This window comes from Etheostoma cragini, chromosome 8, assembly GCF_013103735.1.
Source record: "Etheostoma cragini isolate CJK2018 chromosome 8, CSU_Ecrag_1.0, whole genome shotgun sequence".
Classification (NCBI taxonomy): domain Eukaryota; kingdom Metazoa; phylum Chordata; class Actinopteri; order Perciformes; family Percidae; genus Etheostoma; species Etheostoma cragini.
Window position 1 is genome coordinate 4,264,164 of NC_048414.1, and position 13,782 is coordinate 4,277,945.

General features: G+C 38.5%; 1 protein-coding gene across 1 annotated transcript in view; it reads left to right on the forward strand.

Moving 5' to 3' along the window:
• Nucleotides 1-13,782, forward strand: part of LOC117949042 (alpha-1,3-mannosyl-glycoprotein 4-beta-N-acetylglucosaminyltransferase C-like) — a 37,192-nt gene that overhangs the window by 20,930 nt on the left and 2,480 nt on the right. The window contains exons 4-6 of the mRNA XM_034879030.1: nucleotides 12,926-13,059; nucleotides 13,339-13,486; nucleotides 13,570-13,776. Coding sequence (XP_034734921.1) covers nucleotides 12,926-13,059; nucleotides 13,339-13,486; nucleotides 13,570-13,776 — 489 coding nt within the window. The remainder of the gene's footprint in view (nucleotides 1-12,925; nucleotides 13,060-13,338; nucleotides 13,487-13,569; nucleotides 13,777-13,782) is intronic.

The following is a 13,782-nucleotide window of genomic DNA, read 5'->3' on the forward strand; positions in this document are numbered from 1 at the left end:
ATTTTGTGACTGCACAAGTAGTACTAGTAAAATGATTGTGATTAGGAGATTTAATAACTGCTTAGCCTTAAGGTTGTACCAACTACTAACATGCCACAACATACACCAAGAGCTAATACATGATTGCCTATCTGACATACAGATTTTTAAAAGTGAACCTCATTGGCTGTAGTTGAACTTCATCCCTAAAATGATTTATTTTGAATTGGATTTCCTTATGTTCTTCCTTCTCTTCTATCATCTTTTATCTTTTCATATCCTGCCTCATTGTTTTTGTCTTTTATTTTCCCTCTGTTCATGTTTTCTCCTTATTTATGTCTTATCTGTTCTTTTTAAATTAAAATTGGAGCTATGCAAACAACATTCTTCACTCTCATGCCAAATCAGAGATTATACTACTTTCACTTTTTATCTCCAGTTTTGGGTATTTTCAGTATTGTTTTACACTATTAATGTGGCATTAACCTAACACAGTGAGAGGGAAATTCACTATCAAATATATATATATATATATATATATATATATATATATATATAATATATTATATGTCATTCACTTGTATTTTTGACATTGGAACATAGATACAGGACTTTTTTCTTTTAAGTAAAGTATTTGAGTAGTTTAGTCCATGCTGACTAACACTCCCACGCAGTGTGTCTCCAACATATAAACTACATTTTACTGTCTGTCAGAGCACGCCGAGTGCAGCCAGCATCAGTAAAGCTTAATGAATCTGAAACCTGTGTGAAACAGCCGAGAGAATTGTGACAAACTGAAAACACAGAAAGTCTTTTTCTATCTCTGTCTCTTTGCCAACTTTGAAATTTTCTCACATGCCTCTGAGCATGGCACCCGCCTCTAGTTGCTGGTCGTTTAGGGCACATCGCAGAGTACGTTTCCCTGCATAAATCAACACAAGAAGAAAATGTTATCAGAGGCTATTAACGTTTCCAAGGTGACCATGTTTCTCAAAATGACCCCCTTTATCAAACACCACACCACCCCCCTCCTTGCAACTGCTTCGTACCCAAATCTGTGATTTCTCCACCATTCAGTTGGGCTGTGATGTCACACAAACCTGGGGAAATAATGTTAGTCATCATGGGCCACCGCTGATCCTGAACACTGCATAATAATCAGACAGGCTGTTTGCCTCAAATAGACAGAGTGAGACAGAGTCATGCTACTTTCTACTTCTCTCCACTACATCTCAGAAGGAAATATTGTACTTTTACTCCACTACATTGAATGACAGCTTTAGTTGTGTTTTAGATGACAATTTCCATCACCCTCCATTCCAGTGTACACCATGTATCTCCAGATTTCTTGATGTTGAATGCTCATAATAAACTGAAGGACAAAGTGTTCCTTTTTGTGCTGAGAAACATTCTTCTACTTTTAAAGCTAAATATTGTCTTTAAAAAGCCTATTGGGTCAGCTGGAAAATGCACCTTAATGCAGCAGTAACATTAATCAAAACATCATATTGTAATAGTAAAACCATGAGTATATGAGAGTTTTAATTTAAAGCAACACTAGAGAACTTTTCCCACTTCAGTCCCCCTACCGGTTGGAAGAGGAATTGTCCATCACATTACATTATGCAAGTTTGCCAGATCGGGTAGCGGATCTGTAGTTCAAATGAACGGATGAACTGGAGACATTTTGAAAAGCTAAAATGTTTGTATACATACATATATACAGTATATACAGTATATAATATACTGTTTATGTCCATTTTAGCTTAACCTCTGCTTCCAGTAACACTGGTGTAAACACTTTCCAGACAAATGACGAATAATTAATTTCTAGGATTATTTGGTCCCGACCGAAATATCTTAACAACTATTGGATTGACTCCCATGCCATTTTGTGCAGACATCCATGGTCCCCAGTCAGGGCCTGAAATTAACACCCAACCACCTGCCAAATGTGGGTGAATTTTTCAATTGGCCTATGAGAATTGCTTGATTCAGACGCGTAACTATCGGTACGCAGGGTACGCAGTTGCTTACGTACCTGAACCAATCAGGGGCCCTCATCAATGGAAGACATTGATTGACATCTAGGCCCCCTATTGCATTTTCATCACTCGCAACAATCCCAGCAGTCCCACATGCAGCCGCTGACCAAGCGGGAGTGTGAACTGGTCAAATTGATTGCCTTGTTTTTGATATGAGACGTGTGACTCGAACATCTCACATTTATCAACAAAACGTACAGCGAAAGACCGTGCAGAAGATTTCAGATCGTCCTGCCAACCGGCAAAGATTTTAACATCAATGTACGCTGTAATGTTTTTTACTCTAAAGTCAACCTAAATTGAGACATCTTTGCTCGTTATTGTAAGTGCAATGATAAGTTAAAGTCCAATAAGTACTTTATCAAACCTTATCAATGTTTTCCAGGCCAGGATAGGAAATTAACTAACAATGTGAAGATCAACAAGCCACTGAAACATACTGTATGTTCAAATATGAGTCATTGAATACATTATTACTTTTGAGCTTCTTTGGTAAGTTTACAAGGAAAGCTTAGCCCAGAGTAGTTTTATCGCAAAAACAAGTTTTTTAAATTTTTTTCTGCAGGTTTTCACTATCTCTCGCAACTTCATTGCAACAAAAATACTTGTATTGCAATTCAAAAAAGGCTGTGAAATCCTTGAGGGAGTGTTTTGACAGAGGTCAGATTGCACATAGGCAGAGCAACACGGGGGAAGTTGCAGTAGTGTAGATGCGAGATGTCAAGAGATTGGACCAAAACCTGTAGTGTGTTGCCTTCTTGTTGAGAAATAGACGTATTCTCCTGATGTGGAGCATGAACCTGCAGATCTGTGTTGTTGAAGCGATGTTGACAAGGAAGGACAGCTGGCCATCCAGTGTCACACTCAGACACCAAAGATTGCTTAAAGGTCCATACCAGTGTGTTTGCAAGTTTAAGCTCCTTAACTGTGAATCATGTAGTCTTCTTGATTGTCATTTTCAATTCCACACAAACAGGTTTTGATTTTTGTTGTATTTTTTAACCACGACTGCTTTCTATTTACTGATTTTAATTCATTTACATGTGTAGAAAAAAACAAGAGCTGTGTAATCGCAACTAACATCAATCTACAAATCTCTTGGTTAATCTCAATTATTGCCACGTGATTAGGTGAGATTTGATTTGCAGAAAGGTCTGCACTGTATTATCTCATAAGAAGAATGTGTCATATATTATGCTGACTTCACTTTCAAGAATCTGCTCACTGGTTTTCACTGAAAGAAAATATGCTGTGAAAAGAAAAGAAAATGTTTGCAGTTCCAAAAAAATAAAATAAAAGTACTGTTGCTTTTTAATGATAACTGGCTTCAAGACATTCCTTAACATTTTACATTGGAATAAGATCAGATTCTCCCCTAGAGACTTGCGTACTTCTTTAAATGAGAGCTATTTGCCAATTTTTAAACCACCTCAATCTGTTTTTTCCAACCTGTGGGATGTTTAGGGAGAATTGGTTTCTTTTGTGAAACTTTGCTAAGTTTATTTTTGTACTTTGTACTTCCATTTTGCTGAAAGATCCCCTTTGCTCATCCTCACTTTTGAAAAATGATTTTGTTTTTGTTCCTTTATACCTACCTACTCATGCTCAATACAAAAAAGTGTAAATGATTTGTTGTAAATTGGCTAAAACTTGCACAACCATTTCTTTTGAAGAACTTTTTGCAACAAATACAAAAGGCTGCATCAACTTCAATCCCCTCTTTGCTGAGAGCGTAGCGTCAGCTCTGCAAGCCCATAACCAAACATGCAGCATGGGTGCATGAATATTTGACAGAGCTCTTGCGGCCGTGCCTGTTCCCATGCATTTTTAATGGGGTCTGCCCCTCTTGTCCAACAGCAGGAAGAGGGTAACTGCTGGAGTCTGAGAAACTAGCTGGCCCCCTCCACCTTGATGAATAAGTAAACACATTGAACCAGGCAAAGATGCAGTCGGTAAAACTCAGAGCTTGAAGCAAACATATATGCTTTCTTCAGGAAGAAATGCTGTTTACTCACTAATGATTCTGCCTCCCGCTCCCTCTGAACTCCATTAACATTTTCCTCTGAGTCTGGATCCGTGCATCCACTTTAATTCTGAAAGGGAGATTGCATTTCAGTGCCTCAATCAAACTCACTATTATTATTAGGTACATATACATAATCTTGCCTCAGCCTTGACATTTGGCATTGAGTCTTTTACCTGAAATGATTTTTTACATTAAACAGTTTTAATTAAAGACCCTGAAAACCTGCTGTCTTATTCAGTAACAGACAAAACAAAGTATTATAGGGTATGCCAAGTTAAAAACTATTACAAGGCTATGCCAAGTTACATCAAGACAATGGCTATTTCGCTTGAGATATTTCTGTATTAGTGTTTACCCTGATTCTGTAGTTCCCTTAGCTCTACAGAGCTTTATAGCATCTTTCATCTCATTGTTTTGGTTTCACAGCGCAATGCCTTTTACAGCTACAGCAGGAAAGTCTGATAAAAGCAACATGACGAGCAGCAAACAGCAGACAGACGAAGTTAACAACTAGCTAATTGTGACGAAAGCCGTGTATTCAGGTGCTTTAATGAACACATGCCAGACATTCAATTTCATAATATATCCAAACAAGTGTTCCAGTCGAATCAAATCATAGTTAAAGCCATTTAGCTATCTCACATTATTCAGTGTTCCATAAATCGTTTGTTCAGTCAAATTGTCTTCTCATTTATTGACAGATATAATCAAACATTGGAAACATCCTCCAATTAAAATGAAGACTTGAGGTTAAAGATGTGTCGCATTAGTTGATTTCAATAATTGTTACATTCAGTTGATGATATGTGGTAAAAGTTCATTTAATTAAAAGCTGTGAAAAAACATTTGAAAAAACAATGCCAACACGTTCTCATTAGTAAAACTTAATTGATAGTTTTCCTTCTGACTGTTTTCCTGCCACACCCACAAACTCTGACACACATGCAAACAAACACTCAGCAGGGTCTGTGTTGCTTCATACACTGCCTGGATGTCAGCAGGCAAAAAAACAATAGTGTTTACCAAATGGCTCTGTTGTTTGACACAGGCTTTTCAAATGGCATCTCATTAGAGGCACTGAGTTGCCATTTTAGAAGAGAGTAATTGCATTTTTTGAAAGCATTATTATTCTGAATCGCATATGGATTTGCCGTGACCATAACAGCTCTACATATTCACGTTACTTGTTATAGGAAGCTTTGAAACGATAGGGAAATTAGCCAAAAGGAGCAGGGTTAGTGTGCAGATTAACGCTGAATTTTTAATACGAGCTTTTCTGCACTGTGATATAAAACAGGCTCAGTGTTTCCTGCTATATGAATGAAATTAATTAATTACAAGTTCATTCTTGACCCTGGAAACATCAGTTCAGAAAACAGTCGGACCACAAAGTCCATTTAGGGGCTGTTCTGGGCCTCCTGTTTATATCACACAAGCTTCATATAATATGAAGCATCTTCATTCAATGTTTTACCAAAACCAGTTTGTTCTGCAAACAAGATGCTGAGGTTTTGCATCATGTTCAAATATGAATAAATCCAATACTGCTAATAAAATACAACTACACTTTAGTTGGTCAGGAACAACATTATGGGCAGAAACATGGTTGCTGCAAGTATGCAAACACAGATGACAACATCTGGCCCAGCTGGCACAAATGGTAACCATCGTCTCTCCTCAAGTGGGCAATATAGAGCAAATCAGACCTTTTTTATGACCACAGTAGTAAACAAATATGGCGTCTGTGGAGGAACATGTACCTGATTTCTGCACAGAAAGAAGAAAAAAAGTCAACATAGATGATGGGATGTGTGTCTGAATAAAGAGGTGACTGGAGAGCTACTGCCCTGCATGTTTTAGGTAACACCTGATTTGGCTGATCTGCCTTTTTTTAAGCAGCTTGTCAAGGGCTTGATAATGAACAGGTCATTTAGAAGCAGGTGTGTAAGAGAAGGGAGATACCTAAAACATGCAGGGCAGTAGCAGAATTGGAGCCCAAGCTTCAATAAACTGGTAAGCCTTGGTTATTTTAAGCAGAGTGAACGCAAACAGAAGAGGTCATCTTTAAATTCTCTCAAAATTCAAACTTAAACTCTAAAAAGTTACGACATACTACCAAAGATCCTCTATACTAAAGATTTTAGCATTTCAAGCAGCACCAATTGTATGCAACGGCAAAGACTTCCTGTTTCCTAAATGGGCGTGGTCTTGTCTGAAAGGGTAGTGGACATCATGTGGATAGATGAAAAGTTATATTTGTATAATATGTTAAAATCTTTTTTAGCTAACGTTAGATAATTCCACAGCTAAAAGACATATTAAGCTTCACAGTGATTGGTTTTGTTAGGGCGTTAGTTGAATGTGAGTTTACGTTAGATTATCTGTGTTGCCAGATCTCGCGAGAGTTGGGTCCTGAGACAGAAACAGGTCTCAAATAATCTTTGTCTACAGTAACACCCTTACTGACCTCACCAGAAGAAAAAAACTCAACTGTACCATTTAGTGGACTGAAAGACAGTAGATTTTATTATTCTTGTACCAAAAAGTAAAATTCTCATGTGCACTTTATTATTTAATAAAAGATCGATACTTGCCGTCTATGTATCAATACAGTATTGCCACGGAAAATATAGCAGTACTGTGCTGTATTTATTATTTACCCTCACCCCTTAAACTACTGCTGCATTAAACCTTTTTAGATGATCATGACCCTTTTTTTTATATTTGTTCATATTCAGACATCAGTAATCGATAATCACAGTCACCTACTCGTGATTAAAGGAGTCTTCGGCTCTAAACAGACTCAACTCTCTGCTTCTGAAGCATGGCACTTGTGTGCAGGAGGCCTGCAGTACATGTAAATTGCATCTGGAGTATATTTACCTTTCAGGTTAAAGACAAACATGAAAGGCTTTTTCAGCCCCAAAGGCGGTGACTGTAATGAGGATGGGCTCTCCTCAGCAGTCAGTGCTTTGACCCACATTAGCTCTCTGCCCGTGGCGCTCTGAAGGCAGGATGGAGATGGAAAATAATAGCTGGGTGTAGTGTCCAAGACATGCATTACATGTGTAAAAGTATATTCACAGAGTTCCACAAGGCTGTGTGAAGTTCATAAACTTGAGAGGATTTACAAAAAAACAGACATTAAAAGCCTTTGGCACAGATTCCCGAGCACATCATAACGCAGCGACCCTTTTACGATCTTCTGCAAAACAACTTACTGCAGAGGCATAATCATTATTCCTGTTTCAAGAACTGTGAAGGAAAACATTCAGTCAGTCTGCTTTTATTTATACAAGGTAATGAAAACCTTCACTTTAATGTCATTTTTTTGTGATGACATACACATACCAAAGAAGGCACAGTGCACCTTTTACTTTGATTTCATTTACATAGCACAACAAGATAAAACAGCAGCACATAAAAAAACATTAAGAAACATGAGGATAGAAAGTCACAAATACAAAATTGTGAAAAGAACTTGATGATAGCACAAATAAGTATTTGCTATAAAATGTGAAAAGATACTCCCACATACCCTGTCCTGCTGCTGGAACTCCTCAGTAGAGGACCAGATTTGTATTAATCTGCAGCGGAAAATCCTCCCTAACAAATGTACCATTTACTTTTCTTCTTGTTTTCTGAAGACTACAGTGTCAATAAGTTTGGAAAATTACTGAGCTCTTTTAGAGCAAAGTAGGCAGGAAGGTGTTTCACTTTTCTCCCTGGTGTGGAGGTAAGCTGGGCTTAGTAGGGCAGCGTAGATTTTTTGCACGTTGGAAGTCTTCCTGGATGATGTTTGCCCAGGTGATCCTGCGCTGCAGTGTACTCTCCCACCGTGTCAAAGTTCCCTGCTGCCCAAGGCCCACTGCCCTAATCACTCGCTCTTCCTCCACACCTACTCGGATCTCTTCCTGGAGTAGACAGTGTCTCTCCTTTCTGCCTTTCCCACCTGGGTCTTTGGGAAGTAGTCCAACCCCGCTCTGCCGGATGCCAAGATGCCCACCAATGCTTTTGCCTTAGGCGTGACTCTGCCACCTGCATTGTGTTTGCTGCCCTCCAATTCCTTCCAGTTCTCACCTTGATGTTGGCTGATGACACCTTGCAGTCCCTCAAATCCCTTTTGTGTAAACTAAATATAGAATGCATCTGATACTGTCTCTGAAATTGCCATTTGCAAAATACAAAAACATACACATTTTTCAGACACACGGCTAATGCTAAAATTGTACCTGATTATGTTCTCTATGTGAACAACATATGGCAAAGATATGTTTACATGGCTGTTTCTTTTATACTTACATGCATATTTTATTTTATATGTATGGGACAATTGTTTTGGCTCCTGTGCAGGCCTATGAGGCCCTCCATAATGTTCTTCAGATTGTTATTCTAAATGTCTAACAACATTATGGTAAGGATCCCTGTAGAGATAGACCTTTTTGTTAAAGAGCAAGATCTTTTGTCTTACCACAAACAACCCTGGAATTGCTGTCGCCAAACTCACCAGGGTCCAGTTAAATAAAAAATACTTTTTAGAGTGTACAGAGCCAGCACATTTTCACATGTAAATACTGTACAATATACTTTAATGTTCCCTTAGGGAAATTTTCGGAGAGTGGTGATTGTTAGAACAGTGGAAAGACGAACCAAGACGGATTTTGGTCATTTTTATTTGTTTCTGTTGACTTTTAATCAAGTGTGTTTTACGGTGATACAATTACTATTTATTTAAAATAAGTCTGGTGAGTTTGGTGATTTCGGGGAAGTTTCATGTTGAACAAAAAGGATTTTACTCTTTAACAAAAAGGTTGATCTCTGTTGCGATCCTTTCCATAATGTTGTCAGACAATTAAATAATAAGAATAATAATATTCTCAGCGTGTCAGTGGCAAAACAAGTCCATTTAGTGGATGTAAATGGAAGGTGTTCCTTGAACGTTACATTGCAGGTGTGGAAACATTTTTAAACTTGTTGTTTCCATCAGTCTCTTAGACACAAAAACATGGAAAACAGGGTCCAGGTTGAAAAATACCTACTATCCCTTTAAGATTGTAAATGAAAAACATTGCTTGAACTATTTCTGATGAATTTCTTTACTGAGCTCAAAGCAGAAGAAGCATGTAAAACACTCACCACATGTGTAACTTAAAGTTCATGTGTGTTCACTGAGTCAACACTGTGTGCCAGCTGTCATATAGATGTATCAATGTGGAGTCTCATGGCGCTGCAGCAACAAGTGTCCCATCCATCTTTCTTATTTCTTAATTTATTCAGGGAAGGTTTTTGCTGAGAAAGCAGACAATGTTTCAGCCTTTCATACAGTTACACACTTGGGAGCCTCCCAGTACAACCACCCCAATCTTTTACTGGTGGAGACTTTGCTGCTGCTACTAATTGGAATTAAGTGCCTTGCCAAAGGGCACCTTAATGGAAGTTGTTGAATTTAAAGCATCACTCATTCAATCTCAAAAATGAGACTTTAAACGTTCTAGTTATTGACTCTGAAAGCCTGCAGCAGTAAGCTTGTCTCCTCTAACTGTCATTCATCCAGCAGGCCCTCAATTTTCCAAATTACTACTCAAATCATATATTTTAGTTGTTTACCTTAATTTTAAGGATGTGTTTTCAATACGAACTGACAGGGATGTTGAAAGAAAATCTATGAATGTGAAGAATTACAACAGCAAAAAGAGGGTGTCCTTCTTTGTTCTTAGCTGTGTTCTTTGTTGCATCCTGACAGCTTTTTTTTTATGTGAGGTGTATTAATGGATGAAATAAATTTGATTTTGGATTATCAAAATCCCCTGATTACATCTAATTTTAAAGCTTTTAAAGGGAAACTCAGCTGGTTAAACACCGCTGTATAATATCTTTTGTTCCTCTTCCCATCAGACTTAGCTGTACTTGGTTTTGGGGCAAATTAGCAAGTATTAGCATGCTAACATGATAAACAATGGCAAACATAGAAAAGCTTGTGATCATGGTAAACATTAGCATTTTCATTGAGAGCATGGTGCCTTGCTAGTGTTAACATCAAAGCCTCACACAGCCATCTCGGCCTTGCCTGCATCGGTTCTTTTCTTTGATCTGTGTCTCTTTAAAATTCTTGATTTCATCAATATCTGCGGATGGAAACCACAGTAGAGTTACAGTTAGGGAAAGCTGGGTATAAAATAAGTGGTTATGGGGGGAAAAAACACTTTTCAGATATGGTCAGCACTATAGGGACTTGGTTCATTCTATAGAAATGAGCCTGTGCAGTGTTTTTGCTCTTCAGACTGATCCTTTCTGGTGCGGTGTAAACAGAGCATGTGACTGCTGGCAGCCTTAATGTGCAATTTAAGAAAGTAGAAGCCCTTAATTTAATAAAATTTGCTGCAGCTCTCCGATATCTCAGAACTAGTCTGTACCTATACACATAATTTGCCCGCAAGCTGTTGTTGAAGCTGCTTCGATGTAGACCCTGGAAATATTTGAATCCTCCAATTCCCCTTAATTTTATTTCCTTTAGTTGTCATCCAGGAGATTTACCTGTTAACCAAAAAAAAGGCTTGTGTTATTGTTAAGTACTGCTGTAATTTCCTTTTTTCTTTTATATGACAAAAGATTAGTGGACAAGACAAATCTCTCATTCTCTGCTCTGAAGAGACTGTTAATGTGCACTCGTAAAGATAAGCCGTCCTACAGGACTTATAACAATCTTTCATTCTGAAACTCATTGGTATTCCTCTCTACCTGTTATTATTTTACTGGCTCTAATCTAAAATGACTTCAGTCACGGAAATGAGCTCACAGGGCACACACGCTAATAATTTGCTGAGGACAAAAAAATAAATAAAAAAATAAACCTGGCGCAGAGAAGCATTTTAAACTAAAGCAAACAGACCCAACAAATGGTGCTTATTTATTCATAGATGTAGCCTCATTTCCATATAAATGTACGTGACCTATGGGAGGCTTGTTTGTTGTTTAGATTTACTTGGAGAAAGCAAACAAAAATCTAATTTCTTAGCAGTATTTTCTCTCGCAGACAAAGAATGTGGCCATTTGTTCGCCTTGTTAGGTATTCTTTCGTCGTCTCGACATCTGATTTTGCAGGCTGCTATCTCAAATAATGGTGTGTGGGTGTGTGTTTAGAGGTAGTTTTTGTGAGAACTTTCATAATATTGACTCACAGCTGTCATTGTGTTTCCACTTACTTTAGCCGCTGCATCTCTCAGGTGGAGCTTTTTTGTGGCAGAAACACAAAATGGCTTAATTCTCTGGCAGATGGTTGATGGGCTTTTTTTTCTCCCTACAATGGAACTTGAGCAATGAAAAACCAAAATGAATAATAACTTGTTTATTGAGTTATTGGGCCCAGCGGCTACCGCACAGGCCTCTGCCATAATAGTCCCTGTCATTGGGGAGCTCACGGTTTCTCACATCGAAGGCTTCGTTTTATTGTTACGCAACATTAGAATTAGGGAGGCTGTCATGGGATCAGTGGTTTCTTAGATGAGGTGCCAAATAGGACAGATAGTGAGCATGGTAATTCTTTTTTACTTAAAAGACTGTCAACACTATGAATTAATAGCCAGTCATGTTCACAGTGAACCAGTGAACATGACTGGAGGCATTTGTTTTCTATCAAGAGATGTCACTGGTTTTATTAAGTTTTCAAACCGAACGCTGCTGCGCACGAACTGAACAGACGACTGATGTTTCCCTCCTGGGCGGTTAGAATAACGACCAAAATGATTCATGATTAGTCATCACTCTGCTTAATCCAATGATAAACCTTACAATCAGCCTTCTGCATCTTTGTGTCAGTGCACTGCAATAATGGGGTGTCTAAAAACAAGATAAAACCACTAAATCTGAGGGAAAAGGTATTCAAAACAAGTTAAATGACCTGTCCATGCAAGATTGTTTCACTTGACAAGCTTGCTTGATTTAAGATTATAGTGAAAAGTTGAACACTTAAAATAAGAAATTCACTCTCAAAGATAAAGTATCTAACACTTCTAAATCTAAGTTTTTTTTTTATCTTGGTAAGAACCAATAGTTTGCCGTGTGCTGATGGCCACATCTGTCACGCTGAGCACCTCATCACAACCCAATTAAAGATGAATATCCATCCAGCGTTGTGATTGATACTTCAGAGCTGCAACTGATTCTTTTAATTAAAGCTGTACTAATTGATATTTTAACAATGGATCAAATGAGTGTGTGTAATGGAAAAGGCAAGGCTCATAGTGAGAGCTATCATATGACTCTGCATACCATTCTGCTCTGAAGAAGGTTTTTGCATCTTTTAGCTCACTGTTTTGGCCCAAAACTCTATCGTTTTGGTTCACTCTTACCGCTCCTCTGAACACCAACATGTGTGTTTTTTTCAGTTATTCTGGCTGATTAGATCTCTGCTCAGGTTGAATTTGGGCCAAAGCTTAGCTGGGTATTTGTTAGGTCACAAATCGTTTTTGCTAATAAGGATGATGAAGGTGTCATTTGTCCTGCCCTAACAGGTGCAAGTAAGCTAACAGGAGACTCAGGAAGATGTCAGTCAATCCGTCTAGACACACCACACATTACTGGGAAGAGTTCTAATCAGCCAAATTAACAGAAAACACCTGTGTGGGTGTTCAGGGCCTCTAACAACCCTGCTTCCAGCAAAAAAAACTCGATAAACCCACCGTACACAATCTGCCCATCATAGACACAGTTAGCGACTTGCTGCTGAACGTAATGGAGCATTTAGCGGCTAAAGAAGCAGATATCTGACATATTTGATATTAAGAACCTGGGTCATTTTGTTTTGTTGTGTTGTTGTGTTGTTATCTGCATTCATGTTTTAATACCAACTCTGTGTATTATCTCTGATTACCTGCAGTGATCTTGAGGCTCATGTGGAAGTCCATGGACAAGATGAGGTTTTTCAGGAAACGATCCATGTTCCCCTTCCTCGGCTTCCTCATTACCTTCCTCCTCTTCTTCAACCTTTACATGGATGATGGATATGTGCTGGTGAGATTTTGCCCTCTTTGTCAGGTTGATACTTGGTTGCCAAAACATCGTGATGATGGTCTTTTAATGCTTAATTTCCAATCATTACTCTTGGCATCTTTTACTAAGTGGTGAAGGTAATGTTGTTACATTCTTTTACTTAATTCATATTTACAGTGAGCAACTTTTACTTTTAACAGAGTATTTTTACAGTGTGGTATTTGTATTTTTACTTAAGTAAAGGATCTGAATACTGCCTCCACCACTCAATCAGTGCGTTCTTGTTCCTTGTAATTTTAGGAGGCTGAAAAACGACAGCTGGGAGACCCGCTGATGCACCCTGTAAACTCTGAGAGATACATCCACACATTCAGAGATCTCTCTAATTTCTCTGGGACTATTAATGTGACGTATCGCTACCTTGCAGGAATTCCTTTGCCACGCAAAAGTAGGTATTTCCACCCAAGTGATACTACCACGACGTTAGTTTTTGTTCCAGAATGAAGTGCCTAAAGTGATTTCTGTTCACAGAGTATCTCACCATTGGTTTGTCGTCAATCAAGAGGAAAAAGGGGAATTATCTACTAGAGACAATCAAATCCATTTTTGATCAGTCCAGTTACGAGGAACTCAAAGAGATTGTGGTTGTGGTCCACCTGGCAGACCTTGACCTGGTCTGGTGTGAGAACCTGGTGCAGGAAATCACCAGGAAGTTTGCCCACCACATCATAGCCGGACGCCTCC